The following is a 19,228-nucleotide window of genomic DNA, read 5'->3' as shown; positions in this document are numbered from 1 at the left end:
GATCTCCCCTTAATTTCATCTTTTTTTTTATAGGTTTATTTTTTTTTCCAAACCCTTTAACTTCTTTGCATTGGCTTCTAGGTGGAGGAGTGGCGAGGGTGGGCAATGGGGGTCAAGTGACTTGCCCAGGGTCACACAGCTGGGAAGTGTCTGAGGCCGGATTTGAACCTAGGACCACCCGTCTCTAGGCCTGGCTCTCAATCCACTGAGCTACCCAGCTGCCCCTCCCCTTAATTTCATCTTGTAAAATGAGGGAGCTGGAAGAGATGCTGGGATGGTTCAACATAAGAAAGGCAATCAATTATATTAAAAATACAGCAAACCATCTGATGGCATCACTAGGAGATTTTTGACAAAGTACAATATTCATTTATGCTCAGTTAAAAGAAAACCCCACAAAGAAAAGACTTGGTGAAGGTAATTTCTTTTCTAATGTGAGAGAAGATCTATAGCTCTAACCAAAACCTAGTACTATCTGCAACAGGGAAACACTAGGCTTTTCCAACAAATACAAAATGAAAACAAGGAAGCTTTTTAATGGGGAAGCCACTTCTCCTGTTACTTGGCATGCAATAGTTCTAGAAATAAATGATAGTAAAATAACACAGAAATTAATTTAGCCACCATAAACATTGGCAAAGTGGGGGGGGGGGAAACTATCATCAGCTGCTGCTATGTTACTTTATTTGGAAAACTGTAGAGAATCAGGTTTGGGTAAACATCTGGATAGAAAAGTGGTGATTGCAAAAAAAAAACCCATTATGGCTCAATCAAGAACAGGTTATGCCAGGCTAACCTCATTTCCTTATTGGCATGATTACTAAACTGGAGGGAATGACATGGGCAGAGTTAACCTAGTTTAGCAAACCTTTTGATAAGTTTTCTCATACTATTCTTGTGGAGAAGGTGGAAAGATAGAGCTTGGAGAGAAACACAATCAAGATTTAGTTTTAGAAGTGGTTGGATGGTCAAACAATAGCAGCTGGTGGTGGAAGACCCACCTGTATAACTTGTTTCTCTGCTATTATTATTTGCATTAATGACTTGGATAAAGGCATGAAGATCACCAAACTTTGCAGATGGCAGCAATCTGGGAGGGAGAGCTAACGGGGATGACAGGATCTCAAAGGATTCCGATTAATAAGTTAGAGTACTGGGCTGAATCTATTAAAAAATTCATTAGGCATAAATGTAAAGACTTGAACTCGGGTACAAAAAGTCATATTCACAGATATAAGTTGGGAGGTGGGTGGGAAGAGGGCATGATTGGGCAGCAGTTATTCTGAAAAAGCTAGCTATGAGTCAGTGGTGTGGTGTGGGCATCCGAAATGCTAATGGGATCTTGGGCTGCATTAAGAGGGGCACAGTCTCCAGGAAAGGTGAAGAGTCCCATTAAACTCTGCCTTTCATTGTCAGTCCTCATCTGCAGTTGCGACTTCAGTTCTGGACACCCTAGTTTCAGAAGGACATTGATGAACTAGAGAGGGTCTAAAGTGTGGTAGGAAGAATGGTGAAGGGCCGTGTTATTGTTAGAGGAGGATGAGTTGAAGGAACTGGGTTCTTGAGTCTAGAGAAGACCTAGAGGGGAACTTGTTATCTTCAAGTATTTGAAAGGTTGTCATGCAGAGGAGGCAATGAGTGAAGGTGCAAAAAGGTTACAATTATTCTTCATGTGAAGAATGGGGACATTTGCCTTTCTCCATTCCAAGGGCTGTCCAAAAATGCAACAGGACTGCCTTGGGAGGTGGCAGGTTAGACTCCTTTGGAGATCTTCAAGCTGCTTGAAGGCTTCTTTTGGGGTATAGGGTGGATTACATGGCTGCTGAGGTCCCTTCCAACCCTCAAATTCTGGGATTCTATGATACTGGGTTCTGGAATACTCTGCTTATAGATCACAAAGCAAAACAGGTTCTACCATGTGGTAAAGGTTTCAAGGGGATCAGTGATGGAATAAGAGAGTTCTGTACTCTACGAAGCAGTTGTCTAATTCAGGGAGGATCATTTCTAGAGAAGTTGCAAGGTGAAGAATTTTTCAGTCACAACTGCCAAAGGTCATCTACTAACGTATGGAGAGGCACTGGTGGAAAGAGAGACCTAATGACTAATATGACGGGAGCTACAGTCACTCCCAGAGTAACCCAGATTTACCACCACCAACAAAAGAATAATCCTTTATTAAAGTAGATACAGAACACTCAAGTTGTCCAAAGTTTAATACTGCTTTACATGTTGAGCTTCTTAGAACAATTCCTATTATAATACATCTGAAACTCAGATTTTCAGATGATCACAGAAGTAGTTTGTTTTTCCTTTAAAAATATATTCATGTGCCAAATATGCAGTTTATAATCTTAGGGGGAAGGGGAATACATCAAAGGCATATATACAATCGTAGGAAGAAAAGTAAACCCATATTGTACACATTGAATGGAAGATACAATATATTTCTTTCTTTACATATTCTATGAGACATTCAAGAGAAGATAAATAATTTGAACTGTTTGAGAAACTGTTCTGTTGGATGAGGTTTTATATTTTATTTTTGCTACAAGAAAATCCAAAATTATTCATGTTGAATTTCCCAACTTACATTCATTAAAAAAAAAAACACAGTAAAATAGAGAAAGCAGAAGAGGGGAGGAGCACAGAGAAAGTCTGAAAATTAGTTAACCTAAGTGTTTTATTTCTTGGTGAAATTTTGCTTCATTAAGTAATTGGCTGCTGGGGGAAATAGTCACAGGTGAGAGGGAGGAATGAATTTCTAGGAAAAAAAAAAACCTTCAATATGCAGGTTTTAAAAGAGTCAAATAAAAACTTTCAAAGTTGTAAGACCATGTGGTGCTTTTTCTGGGTTAGGCAGGCATGTTGAAATGAACCTAAAATATTTTTAAAAATTTTTCCTTTACTAAAGTAAAAAAATCTGAAAACAAAACTTCCTGTATGTTTTTCCCCAAAAAATAGAGATTTTAGAAAATATATACACAATATATAGAAGCTGAGTTTATGCAAAAAGAAAAAGAAAAAAAAATCCCAGAAAGAATAGTAAATGTAGGCAGCCTCCAGGTCCTAAGTTGTCCTCCCAGCAACTCCAAGGGGTCCTCCCTTCCCTTTCCCTGCTTCATGATTTCATATTTACACAACACATCAAGCCTGAAATAAAGGCACCACTGACATCCACGTGGTGCAGCACACAGAGCTCATGAATTCTTTGATCAAGAATAAAACATTTCAAATGAGTAGATGAAAATGTAAGAGGGGACATTTTTTTCAACTCATTCCAGTGTCAAAGCTATTTTTAAAAAAATCTAAATGTACAAATGCAGCCTTGAAACATTTTAGTGCAAATATGAAAATTAACAGCATAATTTTAAGTTTTATTTAAATAAGATAACATAAGGATAGTTCTCTGTTCCATGAGGTTTCCCTATGGATAATTAACATAATGGCATCTGGTGCAAATGTCTTATTAAATATCAAACACATAAAGAAGACAGATAAGAGGTGACAACTCACCTATTTATTATTTCAACTTTAGCTCGAAGAAAGAATAAAAAGGGTTGTTCACGGAAGAGCAAAATATTTTTTTCTTTTTAGATTTGCTGAAGGGGTCAAAAAATAATGTGAATTTTCCTGAAGTCTGCACACACAAAATGCTGGTGTTACACTGTCCAAGTGTGAGTGCATCTGAAAAGATAACATCGCTGGCGTGGAGGGGCATCAGAAAGTCTCGTCATCATTACAGTTGGTTGCCCAGTGCCCAAACATCTCACAGATCTCACAGTAGGGGCGCTCTTCGCTCCGGCTGCCATGGTGTGTGGAGTGGGGAGGATCCTCTGGCACCTGGGTCTGAGTAGGACAGTCCTCAGTGTCGTGGAGGTCAAAGCAGTCACAGATATCACAGAACAGGCGAGGTTTCTTTTTGAACTGTTTCTCCTGGTCATCACTGCCATCCCCAAAAGGAATAAAATAAGAAACTTGGCTTTAACAATATGCATTCCAATGGCAATGGTCTTTTCTCCTTTCATTTAATGTTAGTAACAACAACATAATAATAGCCAACATTTATAAAGCACCTACTGTGTGTCAGGCACTGTGCAAAGTATTTTACAAAAATTATCTCATTTGATCCTTACAACAATCCTGGGAGGTGCTACTATGCTTCCTATTTTGCAGATGAGGACACTGAGGCAGAGATTGATTGACTTGCCCAGGATCACCCAGTTAGTATCTGAGGTCACATTTGAATTCCAGTCTTCCTGACTTTAAGCATGGCACTCTCTATGGCATCACCTAATTGTGAGAGTAACTATCTTTTTTAGTTATGAAATCCTATTAGTGAGAGATTATTCTATTACAGGGGTCTGCAACCTTTTTGGCCATGAGAGCCATAAACGCCACATTTTTTAAAATGTAATTTCGTGAGAGCCGTACAGTGCTCACAGTGCGGCTCCTGTAACAGCACCTGAAAAAACAATGGACTTTATGGCTCCTGCAGAAAAAGCCATATCTGGTCCTCAAAAGAGCCAGATATGGCTTGAGAGCCAAATGTTGCCAACCCCTGTTCTATTACTTGCTTTTTAAATTGTCTGCTACCCAGAAAATTGTTTTCTACCTCTGAAACTTTAACGCTTGCCATTTAAAAGATTCTAGTTATTTTGAAAAACCCTTACCTTTTGTTCTTTTAAAAAAATTTTAAACATTTATTAATAATCATTTTTAACATGGTTACATAATTCATGCTCCTATTTTCCCCTTCACCCCCCGCACTCCCCCCACCCATGGCCGATGCACATTTCCACTGGTTTTATCATGTGTCATTGATCTTTTGTTTTAAAATCGATATAAGTATCAGTTCCAAGGCAGAAGAGCAACAAGGGCTAGGCAATGGGGGTTAAGTGACTTGTCCAGGGTCACACAGCTAGGAAGTATCTGAGGCCAAATTTAAACCCAGATCATCCTGACTCCAGGCCTGGCTCTCCATCCATTGAGCCACCCAGCTGCCCTCAGATTCTAGCTTTGAAAAGCCATCTACCTGTCAGTACTCCCTAGGTTTATTTTGATGAACCTCTGGAATTAGACCTTCTTGTCATAAATCTATTTTAGTACTGAATACCTGTCATAGTTGTGCAGATCATTCCCGTTGAGAGCGGCTTCAGACATCATTTCAACCTTCATCTTTAAGTCTTGATTCTTCCTCTGAAGATCCACTATTACTGAATTCAGGAAATCAATCTGGTTCATTTGAAGACAAAAAAAGAGAAAAACCATAATACGTACAAAATGTCTGGGACTTGCCAGATAGAGGAGCACCAGGGAGACATACTGACATACTACCACTGAGTGGCATAACTGGAAGGGTCAATATTGGCCATTACCAAATAAATGTAGTCACATGCATTAGAAGCGAGCTGTCCAGCTAAGATCTTAACTTGGGGGACAACTTAAAGATTTTATACTTGTTTAAAATTCTGCTTAAAAGATTTCTTTAAGCTTCAAGTGGGTTTCATTGATTTTTAAAAACACCAGTCCAACGTTTCACTGGAATCAAACTGACAGAATGTGTGATTACTATGGAAAATTACAATCAAGTAGTTTTCCTTTCAGTAGGAAGAAAGAATTCTCTAATAACCTCGGCATCTTAGTACTCTCCTTATTCATATGTGGCCCAAAATAGCACAAGGCTTGACCAATATTTGCCCTCACTCAGACTGCTCTCCATGAGAGATCCTATTCATCCTAGAGCTCAGCACCATGCTAACTGGCACTGTCAGCTATAAAAGGTATAGGAGCGATAGGCCAAAGAAGTGTACAGAATTGGGGGATAAGCAAAACTCTCTGTTTTGGGTAAGAAAGCCGAGCAGACACACCGAGAAGAGGGAATTAAGGCAAAATGGGCCATAACTGACAATGGCTGTAAGGCTAACAGAGGAAGAGGAGTCATGAAGTAATGAAGGAGCATCCACTGATTCCAAAATTAAATGGGTCACTAGCACCTTCTGTCTGTCCTGCAAATGCTTACAAGTTACAAATAATTCTTTTGTGTTGTTTAGACCAGCCTCACTTGATAACATTTAAATAGCACGGAATATAGACCAACTCTGATTGTTTATGAACTCATTATTCAGTCTATAAACACACTCTTTTCCTCCTTGATATGCATCAGCATTCTTTTGTTGACCCATTATGGAAAAAAGCAACAGACCAATATAATCTATCACTGCAGAGTATCCCTCCCAGGATGAGGAGCAATTAGATTCCCTCAGAACACAGCTTCCAACTTCCATTTTCATTTCCCAAAGTAATCTCAGATATTTTTAGGTGCCATCTGGCCAAGAACCTAATGTCCAGGTTTTTCATAGAGGGGAGTCTCTGGGGTGAGGGGGATAAATAGAGAATAAAATCATTTAATGGACAAGTACAGGGATGGAAACTGCAAATAACCACAGAATAAAAGCTTAGGAAACAAACGAACCATTTGCTGAGTGGAAGAAAGTGTGGCCAGCAGCAGACGAAATAGGCAGAAGCAAAAGAGGGAAGGGGGGAAAAAGAGAAAACAATGTTAATAGGGCATTACTGCTAGAAGAGGCAAACTAAGCAAACAAAAATAGTCTAAAGATCAAATTACAGGAGCCCTCTTAAACATTTGTTCCTCCCTCCCCAACATTCCCATCTTAGTGATTAGTAGGAAATGAGAGGTGGTTTTTGACAGGTCACAGGATAATTATGTTTATGTAGAATTATAAAGTATAAAAAAGTACTTAACATATAGTTTATCATTGATAATTAGGTAAATATCAAGTCCCAACTCCAAAAACACCTTAGGGCCCCTAATTTCTAAATATAAGATGCATGTTTGCAGATGTACAATGATATTTTAAAATGTAAAACAGCTCACCTATGTTAATAAATGTATTAAATTTTGTTAATTGTGGCTTTTAGAAAAATCAGGTTTTTCAAAAACATGCTCTACTTACCTGACTCTCTTGAGCGCTTTCTTCCTCTTCAGAATTACCTTAAATGAAAAAAATAATTGGAAAAAATGATAACTTCTTATGGTCTAAGAAACATGGTGTAAAATACAGAAGTTTATTTGGTCAATTTTTATAATTAAACTATGAAAACAAACATTATTAGATGCATCAAAGGTTATAGTATATACTTATATAATAAAGGAGAGAGTGATCACTCAGGGAAGTATCTTGATGAATTTGGTGAGAATATTTCTCCTTGTAGAGCAGAAGTTCTTAACCATTTTTGTGTTCTGCACTCCTTTGGAGTGAATCTTATTTTCAGAACGTTTTTAAATAGATAAAACAAATAATGTTATAAAGATAAACAAAATAACTTTATGCGTTAAATACATAAAGTAAGATAATTAGATAATTACAAAGGTAATCAATTAAATTGAATTAAGTTGGATAGCAGCGACTAAGCTGGCTGGAACTTTTAGAAGGAGAGTCTCTGGTCAGAGGAGACTCTACCAGACTACTGCTACTTTTTTTTTACTGTGATCCTTTCCTGTCTTTCAGGAAGAATGAAGGGTAGGGAAGAAGCAAAGGGTATCCCTTCATCCCCTCATGAACAGTGCCTTAGGGGAAAGCACATGGGACCAGCAGACCTGGGAGAAATTATGAGGGCAGACCTAAAGATCACAATAGCCAGGAGAGCTGCTCATGTAGTATACCAGAGGAACTCCTGAGCAATGTTCTTCCTGTCTAGAGCAGGGGCATCTTTTAACAAGAGAAGGGAGACTTCTTTGGAATTGTCAACTTTAGGTGTCGCCTCACGAGTAAATCCAAGTTGAAAAGCTGAAGCTTTTAGAAGGAAGAGTATTCTCTAAAGCAATGTGTTTTTTAGAAAATGATTGTGAGGCATTTTTTAGCTCAAGGTCTAGTGAGGAGACTAAAAAGTATGACATGAGGAAGCAAGAGATTAGGAACGCATCACTTCGAACTACAATTATGTTATTCAGATTGGGATCTTAAAAGTGAATTTGCTTCAATGAGATAAGTTATAGTGTAGCATTATGAGCTTGGAAGGGATTGTGTGAGATTTTGTGGAAGAAAGGAATTCAAGGGTGGCAACACCAGTGTTTCCTTCCCTTCCAAGGGAAGCTTATGGCTTCTACAAATATGCATTTCTTGCCTTGAATGCTACAAGACTGAAGGATCCAGGTACTCATTTGTAAATGAGGTGGGATAGTGGATAGAGCACTAGGTTTTGAATCAGAAAGACCCAAGTTCAAATTTAGCCTCAGATGCTTAGGAGCTGTGTAACCCTGGGCAAGTCACTTAACCTGTGTACCTTGGTTTCCTCATCTGTAAAATGAGCATGATAACCACAGCCTACAGGGTTATTGTGAGGACAAAATGAAATATTTGTAAAGTATTTAGCAAAGTGTGCCTGGAACAAAGTAGACCCTTAATAAATGCTTCTTTCTTTCCCTCATATTCTCAGATATCTAGACATAAGCCTATTTGGAAATTTTCCCCAAGTAAACCATGGATGAGGACAAAAGAACCAGAGAGAAAATGATTTTTTTTTTTCTGGTGTGCTCCGTGACCAGATCAGGTCCACATAAACCCAGAGCATGGACAAGGTTGGGAGAGGTCTTAGGAAGGCCCACAAATAGTGATTAAATGTTATGGTTAGGGTTTAAGAGGCAGAGACATTTTCTCCAATGAGCACTGTGACCATAAGATGATTTATTTAGAATGCTTAGGCAGTGAGAAGCAAGTCTATCTGGGAAGAGGCCTACAAAAAAAGCTCATGGCAACTTATCTAGACACTCCATAATTTAACAGGGTTTTGATTATATCCATAGTCTAACCTTCTTTTCTGTCTAAACTATTATCCAGGTTATTTCTGTGATGTGATATTCTCTTAAAAAGTCATTCTGGGGGGCAGCTGGGTAGCTCAGTGGATTGAGAGCCAGGCCTAGAGATGGGAGGTCCTAGGTTCAAATCTGGCCTCAGACACTTTCCAGGTATGACCCTGGGGCAAGTCAATTAATCCCCATTGCTTAGCCCTTACCACTCTTCTGCCTTAGAATCAATACACAGTACTGACTCCAAGACGGAAGGTGAGGGTTTAAAAAAAAAAAAAAGTCATTCTGGATGGGGATGTCAGAGAATGGAAATATCACATTAAGAGGTCAGTCACAATAAAGTTGATATAAATTATCAATACTTCTGTCCTTGTAGGTACAAACCCATATCCACCAAGTCAGTATTAAAGGTCAGCTACTTTAAAGAAACATTCACAAGCAGGGACAGAGGATCATGCATCTAGAGCTGGAATGGACCTCAGAAGTCATGGAATCCAATACCATCATTTTATAGAGGTGGAAACTAAGGCCCAGGTAGATGAAGGGCCTTGTCTGAGGTCATCCAGGTAGGAAAGGGTAATCAGAATTTGAACCCAGCTCCTCCAACTCCCCAATCTAGCACTGTACAGCACCGCCTCCCACTCTCAAGTCTATGCTGACCCTGGAATATCACTATATCCTTTCTATCAGAGGAAGGGATGTTTAATCATGGGTTCTCCTCTACAGAGCCTCCCAGTGATTTCCTTAGCTTATTGGCTATTTATTGTAATTTGTATTGTATGTGCCATCTCCCCTCTATGGAATTTAAGTTCTTCGAGTACAAAGAAAGCCTTTTTACACCTCTGTATTCTTGCCATCTCTGATGAGGCTTGACTGCACAGTAAACATATTAAAAAGCCAATGGCTCAGCTCAGAACTGGGAACTGCTGAGGACCTGGTGTCTGGCACTGGCCTAGGCTCCTGCACATGCTCTGAGCTTGGTCAATGCTGGTTAAATCTACGTGAGCACCAAGAATACTGTCTGCTTTTACCTCCAAAGCCACTCAATTGCCTCTTGTTTTCTTTCAGTTTCAGCTCCAAGTTCTTCACCTTTAGCTCAAGCTTCACCTTGTCCGATTCTAATGACTGAACGACTGAATGCAAAGACTTGGCAGAAGCGTTCTCTCCCCTGAGCACAGTGACCTGGAATAAATGTTATTGTCAACAGTGAGGCTGGGGAGCCTAATAAAGGTGGTGTGTGTGTGTGTGTGTGTGTGTGAGAATACCCATCTCCAGACAGTACCGCACCTCATTTCTGAGTTTTTCCAGCTCTGCATCTTTCTCTGTGAGCAAGGCACTAGTGATACTGATGGACTTCTGTAAGGAGGCTCGCTCTTCATCAGGGTCTGCTTTGTACACGAATTCTCTAAAAGACCAAAGAGAGTTATTAAATAGTTCCAGAAACCAACCAAGAATTATCAGCATACACAGACAAGCACGTGTGTGTCTGTGTTCAAACTCAAATGCAAAACGAGCTTGGCAAATGTAGGTTAATTTCTAAGACTACTGAAACAATTTAGGAGATTTGTAAGAATCTCAAAACTATTACACTGCAAAAGCAGGTAGGATTTTACTTAATGCAGAAAGACAAAACAAAAGAAGTTTACCTATACATATACATGCCATAATCTGCATATCATTCAAATCCATTTGAATTTAAGGAAAAATGTGAATTGGTTTGGAAGGTGTAGACTCAGAAACTGTCAAATAAAACAATTCACCAAAATCTAATTTCAAATTGAATTTTGGTACTTCCTGGAATAATTCTCATCCGAGCAACAAAAACCACATGCAAAGCTTAATAATACATTTGTCATGCAAAGCGCTGATTATGCTGGAAGTATCTTCTGGTCCTCACTAATTTACCTTTGCTTATTAGGAAATTTGGACCCATGTGCTTTAAGAGGCAAATTACACCAAGGCAATAATAGCAACATTGCCTGTGCACCAAGAAAAATTTGGATTATTGCTCAGGAACTGTGAAATCTAAAAGGGATATTGAACATAACTGTATAAAGGCCAGAGAAAGTTATGGCTATTTATTAGGTCGGCAATGATGGCAGAGAAGAGGCTGACAAGTCACAGAATACTTGAACTGCAATTCTAGGCCTGTGATTGACTCAAGATCTTTGATTCTAGTAAAAATGACTTTTGGGTATTTCCTTATCCAATATCCAAGGAGAGCTATTTGAACCCTTCAATGGCAGGAAAGCCTTCAGCTCATAGCCAAAGAAAGAGGTAAGGAAAAAAAAAAGGGAAGAGCAAAGAGACAGAAAAAGACCTAAAGTGGGGAAGTTACAAAATGGAGAGAGGGACGGGAGAAGGTGTGAAAGTAAAGACAATCCAGAAAGAGGTTAGTATAAAGGGAAAAAAGGAATTGTCCACGGGAATGAGGGGAATAAGCTGCTATTATAAAAATAGTGCACTGAGGGAAAAAAGGGGAGAATAAATCTACCTAGGGGTTATATTTTCTTAACTGTTCTATAACCTAGAGTCTAAATGACTAATTTCCCCCTAAGATATCATCATCTTCTGCACTATCAGCCAAATTACATTTAGTTACATCACAAATAGCTTGTGAACAGGACAGCACTCTGCATTGGAATCATCCTTCTCATGACAAACTAGAGAATGGAAAAGCTAGCAGGCCCAGGTTAAAAAATTGTACTCTTTATTTGTGACAATTTAGTGAGACCCATGATATCCAGCACATAAATTACAATTGTATAATGACTACGGGTAATTTGAAAACCCAAGCAAAGAAGAAAATATAAGTGCTGTCTTTATATCTCATTGTTCAGCTTACACTTTAGACTCCAGAATGGTAGGTAGTAAGAGAAGAATCTGGGTTTTACAAAAATATCCTGGCTTGAATATACCATGATTTCTTAAATCTAAATTGGAAAAGGGCAAATAACAGTGCTCTCAAAAGAATTATGGAATGAGAAAGTAGGGTTTCTTCTAAAGACAGGGGCTTACTTCATTTTATATAAAATGACTGATTTCAAATTAAGGTGTTACCTACCATCAAGTAGGCAAAATGACTATGATTTTAAAGATTCAGAAACAAGGAAATCATACCTGTGTCCAAATCTTGTGATTTTCTTACAAGTTGCTTTTCTAGGAAATTCATGCAATAGCTTACATATATTGTCAAAATGGCTTTGAGAGATCACCTAACCTAATGAAAAGCATAATTTTAACTGTTGCTGCTGAGAGTATATGGACACAAAATAGCTGAATTCTCCTATAATTAATGTTAAAACTCACCCAGGTCCCTACTTGCCTTTCTCACAGAATTCCCAGCTGGCAGGACAAAACCTTTAGAAAAGATGTCTATTTTGTATAAGCAGCTGCTGAACAGCACTTTTGTTGTATAGAATTATTAATTCTACCATTGATGCCATTTGTTCAAGGGACCAAAGCTATAGAGCTGGAAGCCTTAGAGGCCACTGAATCCAAACCTGGGGAGGATACGTGACTGCCTGATGTCACACAAGTGGTAAAATGATACTAGCCCTGGGGCTTGAAGTCTAAAAGAAAAGACAAATGGTAGCTTCATTTGCCAAAATAGGTCCATGTATAGGCAGACCTGAAATGCAAAATTTTTGTGTGACAGTTCCTTCTTGTGCCAAATCCTAACTGGTAGTTCCACCAAGCAGATCGTTCTTAGGACCAAACCTCAGTCCCACACCCAACCTGAGAACTACTTTCATTAACAGAATCTAGCATTCAGTAAATCTACAACCATCAGAAGATTAATTACTTAGATTAAAATGGCTCCCCTATTATTTTTCAATCAAATAAAGCCTGACCAATGATTGAGCAGAATGATTTATTATTTTAAAGGGGAACACAGTGCCCAGATTCTTTTCTTACTACCACAATAGAAATAAATTCCAGTAATGAAGCAAATACCTTAAAGTGTTACTGGGCAAGCTTTAAAAATGCAAGATAACAAGAACCACATGTTAGAAACATGAAGAGAAATGCAAAATACAGTAAGGAGAACTAAATTTGCACTGAAATTCTTTATCATATAAATAAAAAACATATGTGTGTATGTATATATATATGTATATATATAAATATATAAATACTGCAAAGAGTATTTTACAAAACAAAAGCAAGACACTGAGGGACAAAGGCAGCCAAAAATATATACAACAATTTTTTACTAAAAAAATATAAAAATTATTTATTATAACGTGGATAGACTTTTTTTAGTCTTACCATTAAAGACACACAGATATAGCAAAGGAAGCAAGAGTAGGAAAGGGAAAAGAGAGGAGTGAAATGAGCATTGATAAGTTGCGCAAGCCCAGAGACAGTAAGACAGTTAGCAATCCACAATGAGTCTAATGAGCTGAAGGAACATATAACCCTCATTTTTAGTATATAAATAACAGCATCGAACAGTTATTGTTTTCCATGGAAATATTTGCTCCAGGAAGAATCACTGGAGAAGGTAAAAGCAGCTCGTTTCTGGATTTTTAGCCTTGAAGTTTCTTCTTCAGCATCATGAAAGCCTAGAGAAACTGGGGAAGTAAACTGACTCCCAAAGTTCAAAGAGGCTTTCCTGTTGCCAAAGGCCTGTTATCATGGGTTGAGTGTTCCACATTATCATATGGAATTTGAATTACTGTATTGATAATGGTAAGGTTTATTTTATTTTTTCATCAGATCCCTTGGAAACAGCTTAGAAAAGACCAGCCCTATTTTTTAAAACAATTTCAACTAATCAAAGGAGAAGATTTTGGATATGCTCTCACCTCACACACTGCTCTCCAACACACATAGCTCCTCTAATTTATTAATGCCAATGTGTTTCCCTACCCTAAAAACTAAAGTGTGAAGTACTTTTATAAAAGGGACAAATGGATGTGCACACCTCATAATATTTTACTACTAAAATGTATTTTTTCAAAATAACTTCGTTCACTTTAAAATAGTTCATTTTGAATATGAATAATGGCTTTCAGAATTTCTTCAAAATGTCTTTCTGTAATAGTTTCTTTGGAGTTGAAAGTAGCATTCAAATTGAATTTCAACAAAATGACCATTGATGCAAAGCAATTTTTTCAAGATCTCTTGGATTAAATTAATTTGCATTTTTATTCCAAGCAATTTTAAAATTCAATTGGTAGGTGCTTTGCTTCTTGGACTATTAATGTGATGAGATCCTACATATAGATCAGAAAAAGACCTCACAGACTATCTAATCCAAAATGGTCATTCTATAATGAGGAATACTGAGGCCCAAGGAAGTAAAGTAACCTCCTACAATCGTCACTTGTGCTCCCTCTTTGGAGGTTAGGTCTTAGGATCTTTACACTGAAGGCACAGATATTCTCTCAAGTTAATTGTGAAAGAACAAATTAAAATCTCTTTAGTTTTTTTATACAAGTATGCTATCAGATTTATTTTGGAATATTTAAGTGAATTTCTTTAGTAGTTGCAAATGTAGAGCTGAAGAGAATCCACTTATAGCCCTGATGCTGACATTTAGAAGCACAATTCATTAGTCAAAATAAGTTTTGTACTGAGATTTCCAAAAAGAAAATGATTCTAGAAATATTTTTTTAAATGACAATTCTAACACCTGGAATTGGGCTTTGGAGCACCTCCAAATCCAAATTAGAAATTTCCCATTCCTGGGGGGAAAATGTATATTTGTCAGTCTATTTTCCTAAATATACTAAAGGGCTTTAATTGGCAGTGTAGATGGGGAAAAGTGAGAGAAAGATAATTTCATAGGCCTCTGAATCTGGCATGAGCATATTAAATAGACTGTGAAAGGCAAGTGAATTACGGAAACATTTTCATATAACTTCATTCTTCATTTTGCCAAGGAAATGAGGGTTAAAAAATGATAGAACTGACTTCTAAAGTTACTTTTAAATAAAAGTCATTCAGAGGAAAAAATTATTCAATCAACCTATTTTTTAAAAACTCCAAAGACTGTCTGAAATTAAAAGTGTAAAGGAACAAACACTATTTTATCTTTTCATAGATTCCTGAGGGCTTACATTAAGAGCTTTTTAAGAGAGAGAAATGTGGGTCCTGATTAAATTTTTTTTTTAAACCCTTACCTTCCAACTTAGAATCAATACTGTGTATTGGTTCTAAGGCAAAAGAGTTATAAGAGTTAGGCAATAGGGGTCAAGTGACTTGCCCAGGGTCGCACAGCTAGGAAGTGTCTGAGGCCGAATTTGAACCCAGGACTTCCTATCTCTGGGCCTGGCTCTCAATCCACTGAGCCACCCAGCTGCGCCCCAAGTCCTGATTAATTTTTAAATTTTTGCTTTTATTTTCCTAACATATGGCCTGCTACAAGTCAGCTCATCTGGACAGTTCACCACTAATTCATTAATTAATCTAGTTACACTTCAAATGAAAGCTCAACCTGCCTTGCTTAGGACCCAAATTACTCCTTCAAATTGACCTAATATAATTTACAATGAAATTTAGGGGAGCTGAAGGGCTCCCTGAATAAAACACAGCAATACCTAGGTATTGTTCACAAGAGGTAGCCTTCTTAATGGTGGGGGGAATGGGGATGCCAATCTGCTCTAGCAATAAAAGGCCCAACATTTTTTTAAAGTATGGAAGATTATTCCATAGGTAAGCTGCTCTCCTCCAGAACATATTTTAAAAACAATCCAATCTAGTTCTACTGGCTAGACAATAGTTCTCAATCAGCATTCTAACTGCAAACTACAGCCCAAGGTTCTGTTTCTCTGGGCACATGTATAACTCAAGCTTGTCTAGCATGCAGTACTAAGTACAGAGTTTTTCTTGTGCCCATTCAATAAGAGCAGAGTGTTAATTCCATTAGGAGGCACAAACATCAAGCTTCTGAAGAGGTTATTACCAGGGGGCAAAGTTCATTACTATTCAAAAAAATGATTAAAATAATCCTGTGTTGCCATTGTTAAAAAAAGTATAACACTATTAAATCACTTTTTCAGAAAGTTAGTTGGAACCTTAAAAATGATTTGTTTTAATCAATTACTATTGCTATGACTGAAAAAACTACTTTTTTATACTTTCAAAATCAGGTTTTGCACAAGATTCTGGTACTTCACACAAAAAATTAAATGGTATTTTTGGTTATATCTAGGAGTTGTGCTATTGATATAGGAAGAGAACTTGTAAAGTAGAGATAAATACTATTGAATATGTCTTAACATTTTCATTGTTCTCTCAAACTTTAATGCTAACCAAAATGATAATATTTGCATTTAATTTTCTTTTCACTGTTATTAGTTAGGAATGCTAAACTACCATCATGCAGTTTTCTGGGTATAAGAAGCTTTCCTTTTTCATTCCTTTTAAAGAAAGTTCTAACACTTTGACAATACTACCCATGTTGAAAAAATCGCTCACAGCAAAAAAACAAAACAAAACAAAAAAAACCCCCTTACCTCTTTTTCATCTCTAAAAGCTGGTTATTGAGTACAGATCTCTCTCCCTCCAGCTAAAAAGAAAAAAAAAACACCATAAAAAGGTTAAATTTCATGGTAAGCAGTGAGAGGACCAATCATATGGCATGTCCATAGCTTCCATTGGCATCTACCAATAAAGGTCCAAAAGCAATCAGTTTTCTCTAAAAAATTGGTATAACTAAAATGTAAATCTGATAAGTTTCTAAAATGGAACCAAATGATGATACTTATTGCTTAAAAAGTGCCCAAGGCCTTTACAACTCACTCTTCAAAGTAGACAGAATCCTGAGCTCAGTTAGGAGACCTGGATTCTAATCTCAGGTCTACCACTTGCTACTGGCATGACATTAATAATTTATCTTTCTTAGCTTCAGTTGCCACAACTCTAAAATGAGGGAGGGGGGGATAAGAGTATGCATGTGTCTTATCTAAGTACTAGATTATAAATTCCATGAGGACAAAGGATGGTATTGCTTAACTTGGTATGTATCCCAGAGCCCAGCACAGTATTCTCCACACAATAAGTATTTAATAAATATTTGCTGAGTTCAGCTGAATTGATTTTATACTTAGAAGGTTCATCTATCTTTTATTACCACAAATTTTACACATGCCAATCTGAACTTGTAAGATTACATATTTACACAGCAAATAGAAGAATGTTTAAAAAAGGTTTCTTACAGATATTTCTACCAAAAGTGCAGAAATAAAGCAAAAACAAATAACATATGAAGCGCTGAAATTCTAAGTGAAAAATTTCAACAGATAGAACAAGGATTCTTCAGTCTCTTGAATTCTGGGGCTATTAGCTGCTACTGATGGTTAAAAATATGTTTCCTAGAAGTTCACTGAGAATACTAAACTTAACCAAGCTTTAGTCCCAAAAACACTTTACTATAAACCCATCAGGTTGAAGGGGTATATGTATATTCATCAAAATAAAATATATACCTTTTCTTATCATATCACTTAGTACACAGCCAGACCCCTGCTCATCACTTATGCCCACTTCTCTCTACTCTAGAACTATGACCCAGAACTGGGTAAGGGGTGACAGAACCACTGGATGGTATCCATTTCTGCACTCAGAGATATTTGACAAATCCCTTGGGATCTCTTTCTATATGGTGCTTTTTTGACATGATTCTCCCTGTTGAGCCCCTTTTATTCCTCTGTTGCTGAAATGTTCTTCATTCCAGTTGCCACTGTCACACCAGCCCCACCCGAGTGTCCAAAGACTTCTCTTGTCTTCCTAAGCTATGCTGGACTAAAAAATGACTATGTGTGATTTTGTTTTGTCTTTCCTAATCAGAATTCAGTCTGGTGTGTTTTCTAGGTTGTTGTGGAAGAGGTGTTGCTGGGTGAGCTAGGCAAAAATCCTTCCTCTTACTCTGCCATATTGACTCTACCCTTTACAGTTTTTTAAGATAAATTATATACTTTCATTATAGACATAAAAGATCTCTTCATTAAAAAGGAGGAATGATATACAGAAGCAACTTGGTGAAACATAAAGGAAACTAGACTTTAATTCAGAAGAGACATGAATTCAAATCCTACCTCTGTCATCAACTATCTAGATGATTATGGGTAAGTCACTTAAGCTCCCATTGAGCCCCAATTTCTTGGTAAAATTGGAAAATCTATATTTGTAACACCCACTTCTACTCTAGTTAGATAAAAAGATAATACTTTTAGTTCCTGGATATTGACCACTGGGCAAAGTAATGCCCTCTCTATGGGAGTAAATTAATATTAGAAAGCCAGTATTAAAGGGGGACTGAAGAAAGCAGGGAACACACACTTTTATCCAAGTCATTCTACATGTGAGATGATTAAGTGAAACTCACTTGATCTCCCACATCCTTGACCCAAATCCCCAACCCTGATTACCCACCCACAAAAGGACCAAAAAACTCAACCAAGGAAATTACATTTTATATCATTTCAACCACATCTTTAAGCAAGTTAAGTAAAAAATAGCTGTTCCATTCTGATAGCACACAGCACATCCCCTGTGTCTGAGTATTTCTAGTCTCACCTCCCACACAAAAACAGGCTACATGATTTCTTTCAAATCAGTCTTTAGATGGGGGAAGTAGAAGGTAATGGGGAAAGATGAGAAAGATACAATGACTGTACTTTATAGCAAAGAACTTGTTAAAATTAAGGGGGAAATGCAGTTTAGTTACCACAGATTTTTACTTCTGAACATCTGAAATAAAAACTTCTTGATGATAGTGTGATATAAACATATTACATATAGAGTTCTCTTTATTCAACAGCAGTACCAGGAATGATGTAACACACAGCAGACAACAACACTATGGCTAAAAAACCCAGTACAAGGGGCAGCTGGATGGCTCAGTGGATTGAAAGTCAGACCTAGAGATGTGAGGTCCTAGGTTCAAATCTGGCCTCAGACACTTCCTGGCTGTGTGACCCTGGGCAAGTCACTTAACCCTCATTGCCTAGTCCTTACTACTCTTCTGCCTTGGAACCCATATACAGTATTGATTCTAAGTTGGAAGGTAAGGGTTTAAAAAATAAATAAGAAGCCTAGTACATACTACAAAGTTTTCCCAAATTGAGTACAGATGTTATATTCTCCATAATATGTAGCTCAAATTGTTAATGAACAAACTAACGTAGCTTAGAAGCACATTCCTCATTCTCATTTCTAACAGTCTGCTGGGGAATAGTGGGAAGGGACTCCTTAAATTCTGCAATGATGAAAGCATTATATCCTTGGGGCAACACCCAGCAGCACCTGCAGGAGAGACAAAGCCATACACAAAAGAAACTTCCTTCTGGTTGTCTCAAAAGTTGAAAGAACATAGTTAGGTAGCTGAGTGGAGAGAGAGAGAGAGAGAGAGAGAGAGAGAGAGAGAGAGAGAGAGAGAGAGAGAGAGAG

General features: G+C 37.6%; 1 protein-coding gene across 5 annotated transcripts in view; it reads right to left on the bottom strand.

The window, feature by feature from the left end:
* Positions 1–3,049: 3,049 nt before the first annotated feature.
* CLIP1 (CAP-Gly domain containing linker protein 1) overlaps positions 3,050–19,228 on the bottom strand; it is a 127,525-nt gene continuing 111,346 nt past the window's right edge. For 4 of the 5 annotated variants that reach the window (XM_044673342.1, XM_044673352.1, XM_044673331.1 and 1 more), the window contains 6 exons: positions 16,294–16,346; positions 10,115–10,232; positions 9,859–10,009; positions 6,975–7,012; positions 5,114–5,232; positions 3,050–3,943 (listed from right to left, as the gene is read on the bottom strand). In XM_044673342.1, the coding sequence (XP_044529277.1) occupies positions 3,718–3,943; positions 5,114–5,232; positions 6,975–7,012; positions 9,859–10,009; positions 10,115–10,232; positions 16,294–16,346 (705 nt within the window). In that variant the 3' untranslated portion in view covers positions 3,050–3,717. Of the gene's footprint in view, positions 3,944–5,113; positions 5,233–6,472; positions 6,479–6,974; positions 7,013–9,858; positions 10,010–10,114; positions 10,233–16,293; positions 16,347–19,228 lie in introns of all 5 variants that reach the window. The other variant, XM_044673366.1, reaches the window with a different exon arrangement.

The sequence above is a fragment of the Gracilinanus agilis genome, chromosome 1, assembly GCF_016433145.1.
Source record: "Gracilinanus agilis isolate LMUSP501 chromosome 1, AgileGrace, whole genome shotgun sequence".
In the NCBI taxonomy this organism is placed as follows: domain Eukaryota; kingdom Metazoa; phylum Chordata; class Mammalia; order Didelphimorphia; family Didelphidae; genus Gracilinanus; species Gracilinanus agilis.
The sequence above is the reverse complement of the archived record's forward strand: the minus strand, read 5'-3'. Positions and strand labels throughout refer to the sequence as shown.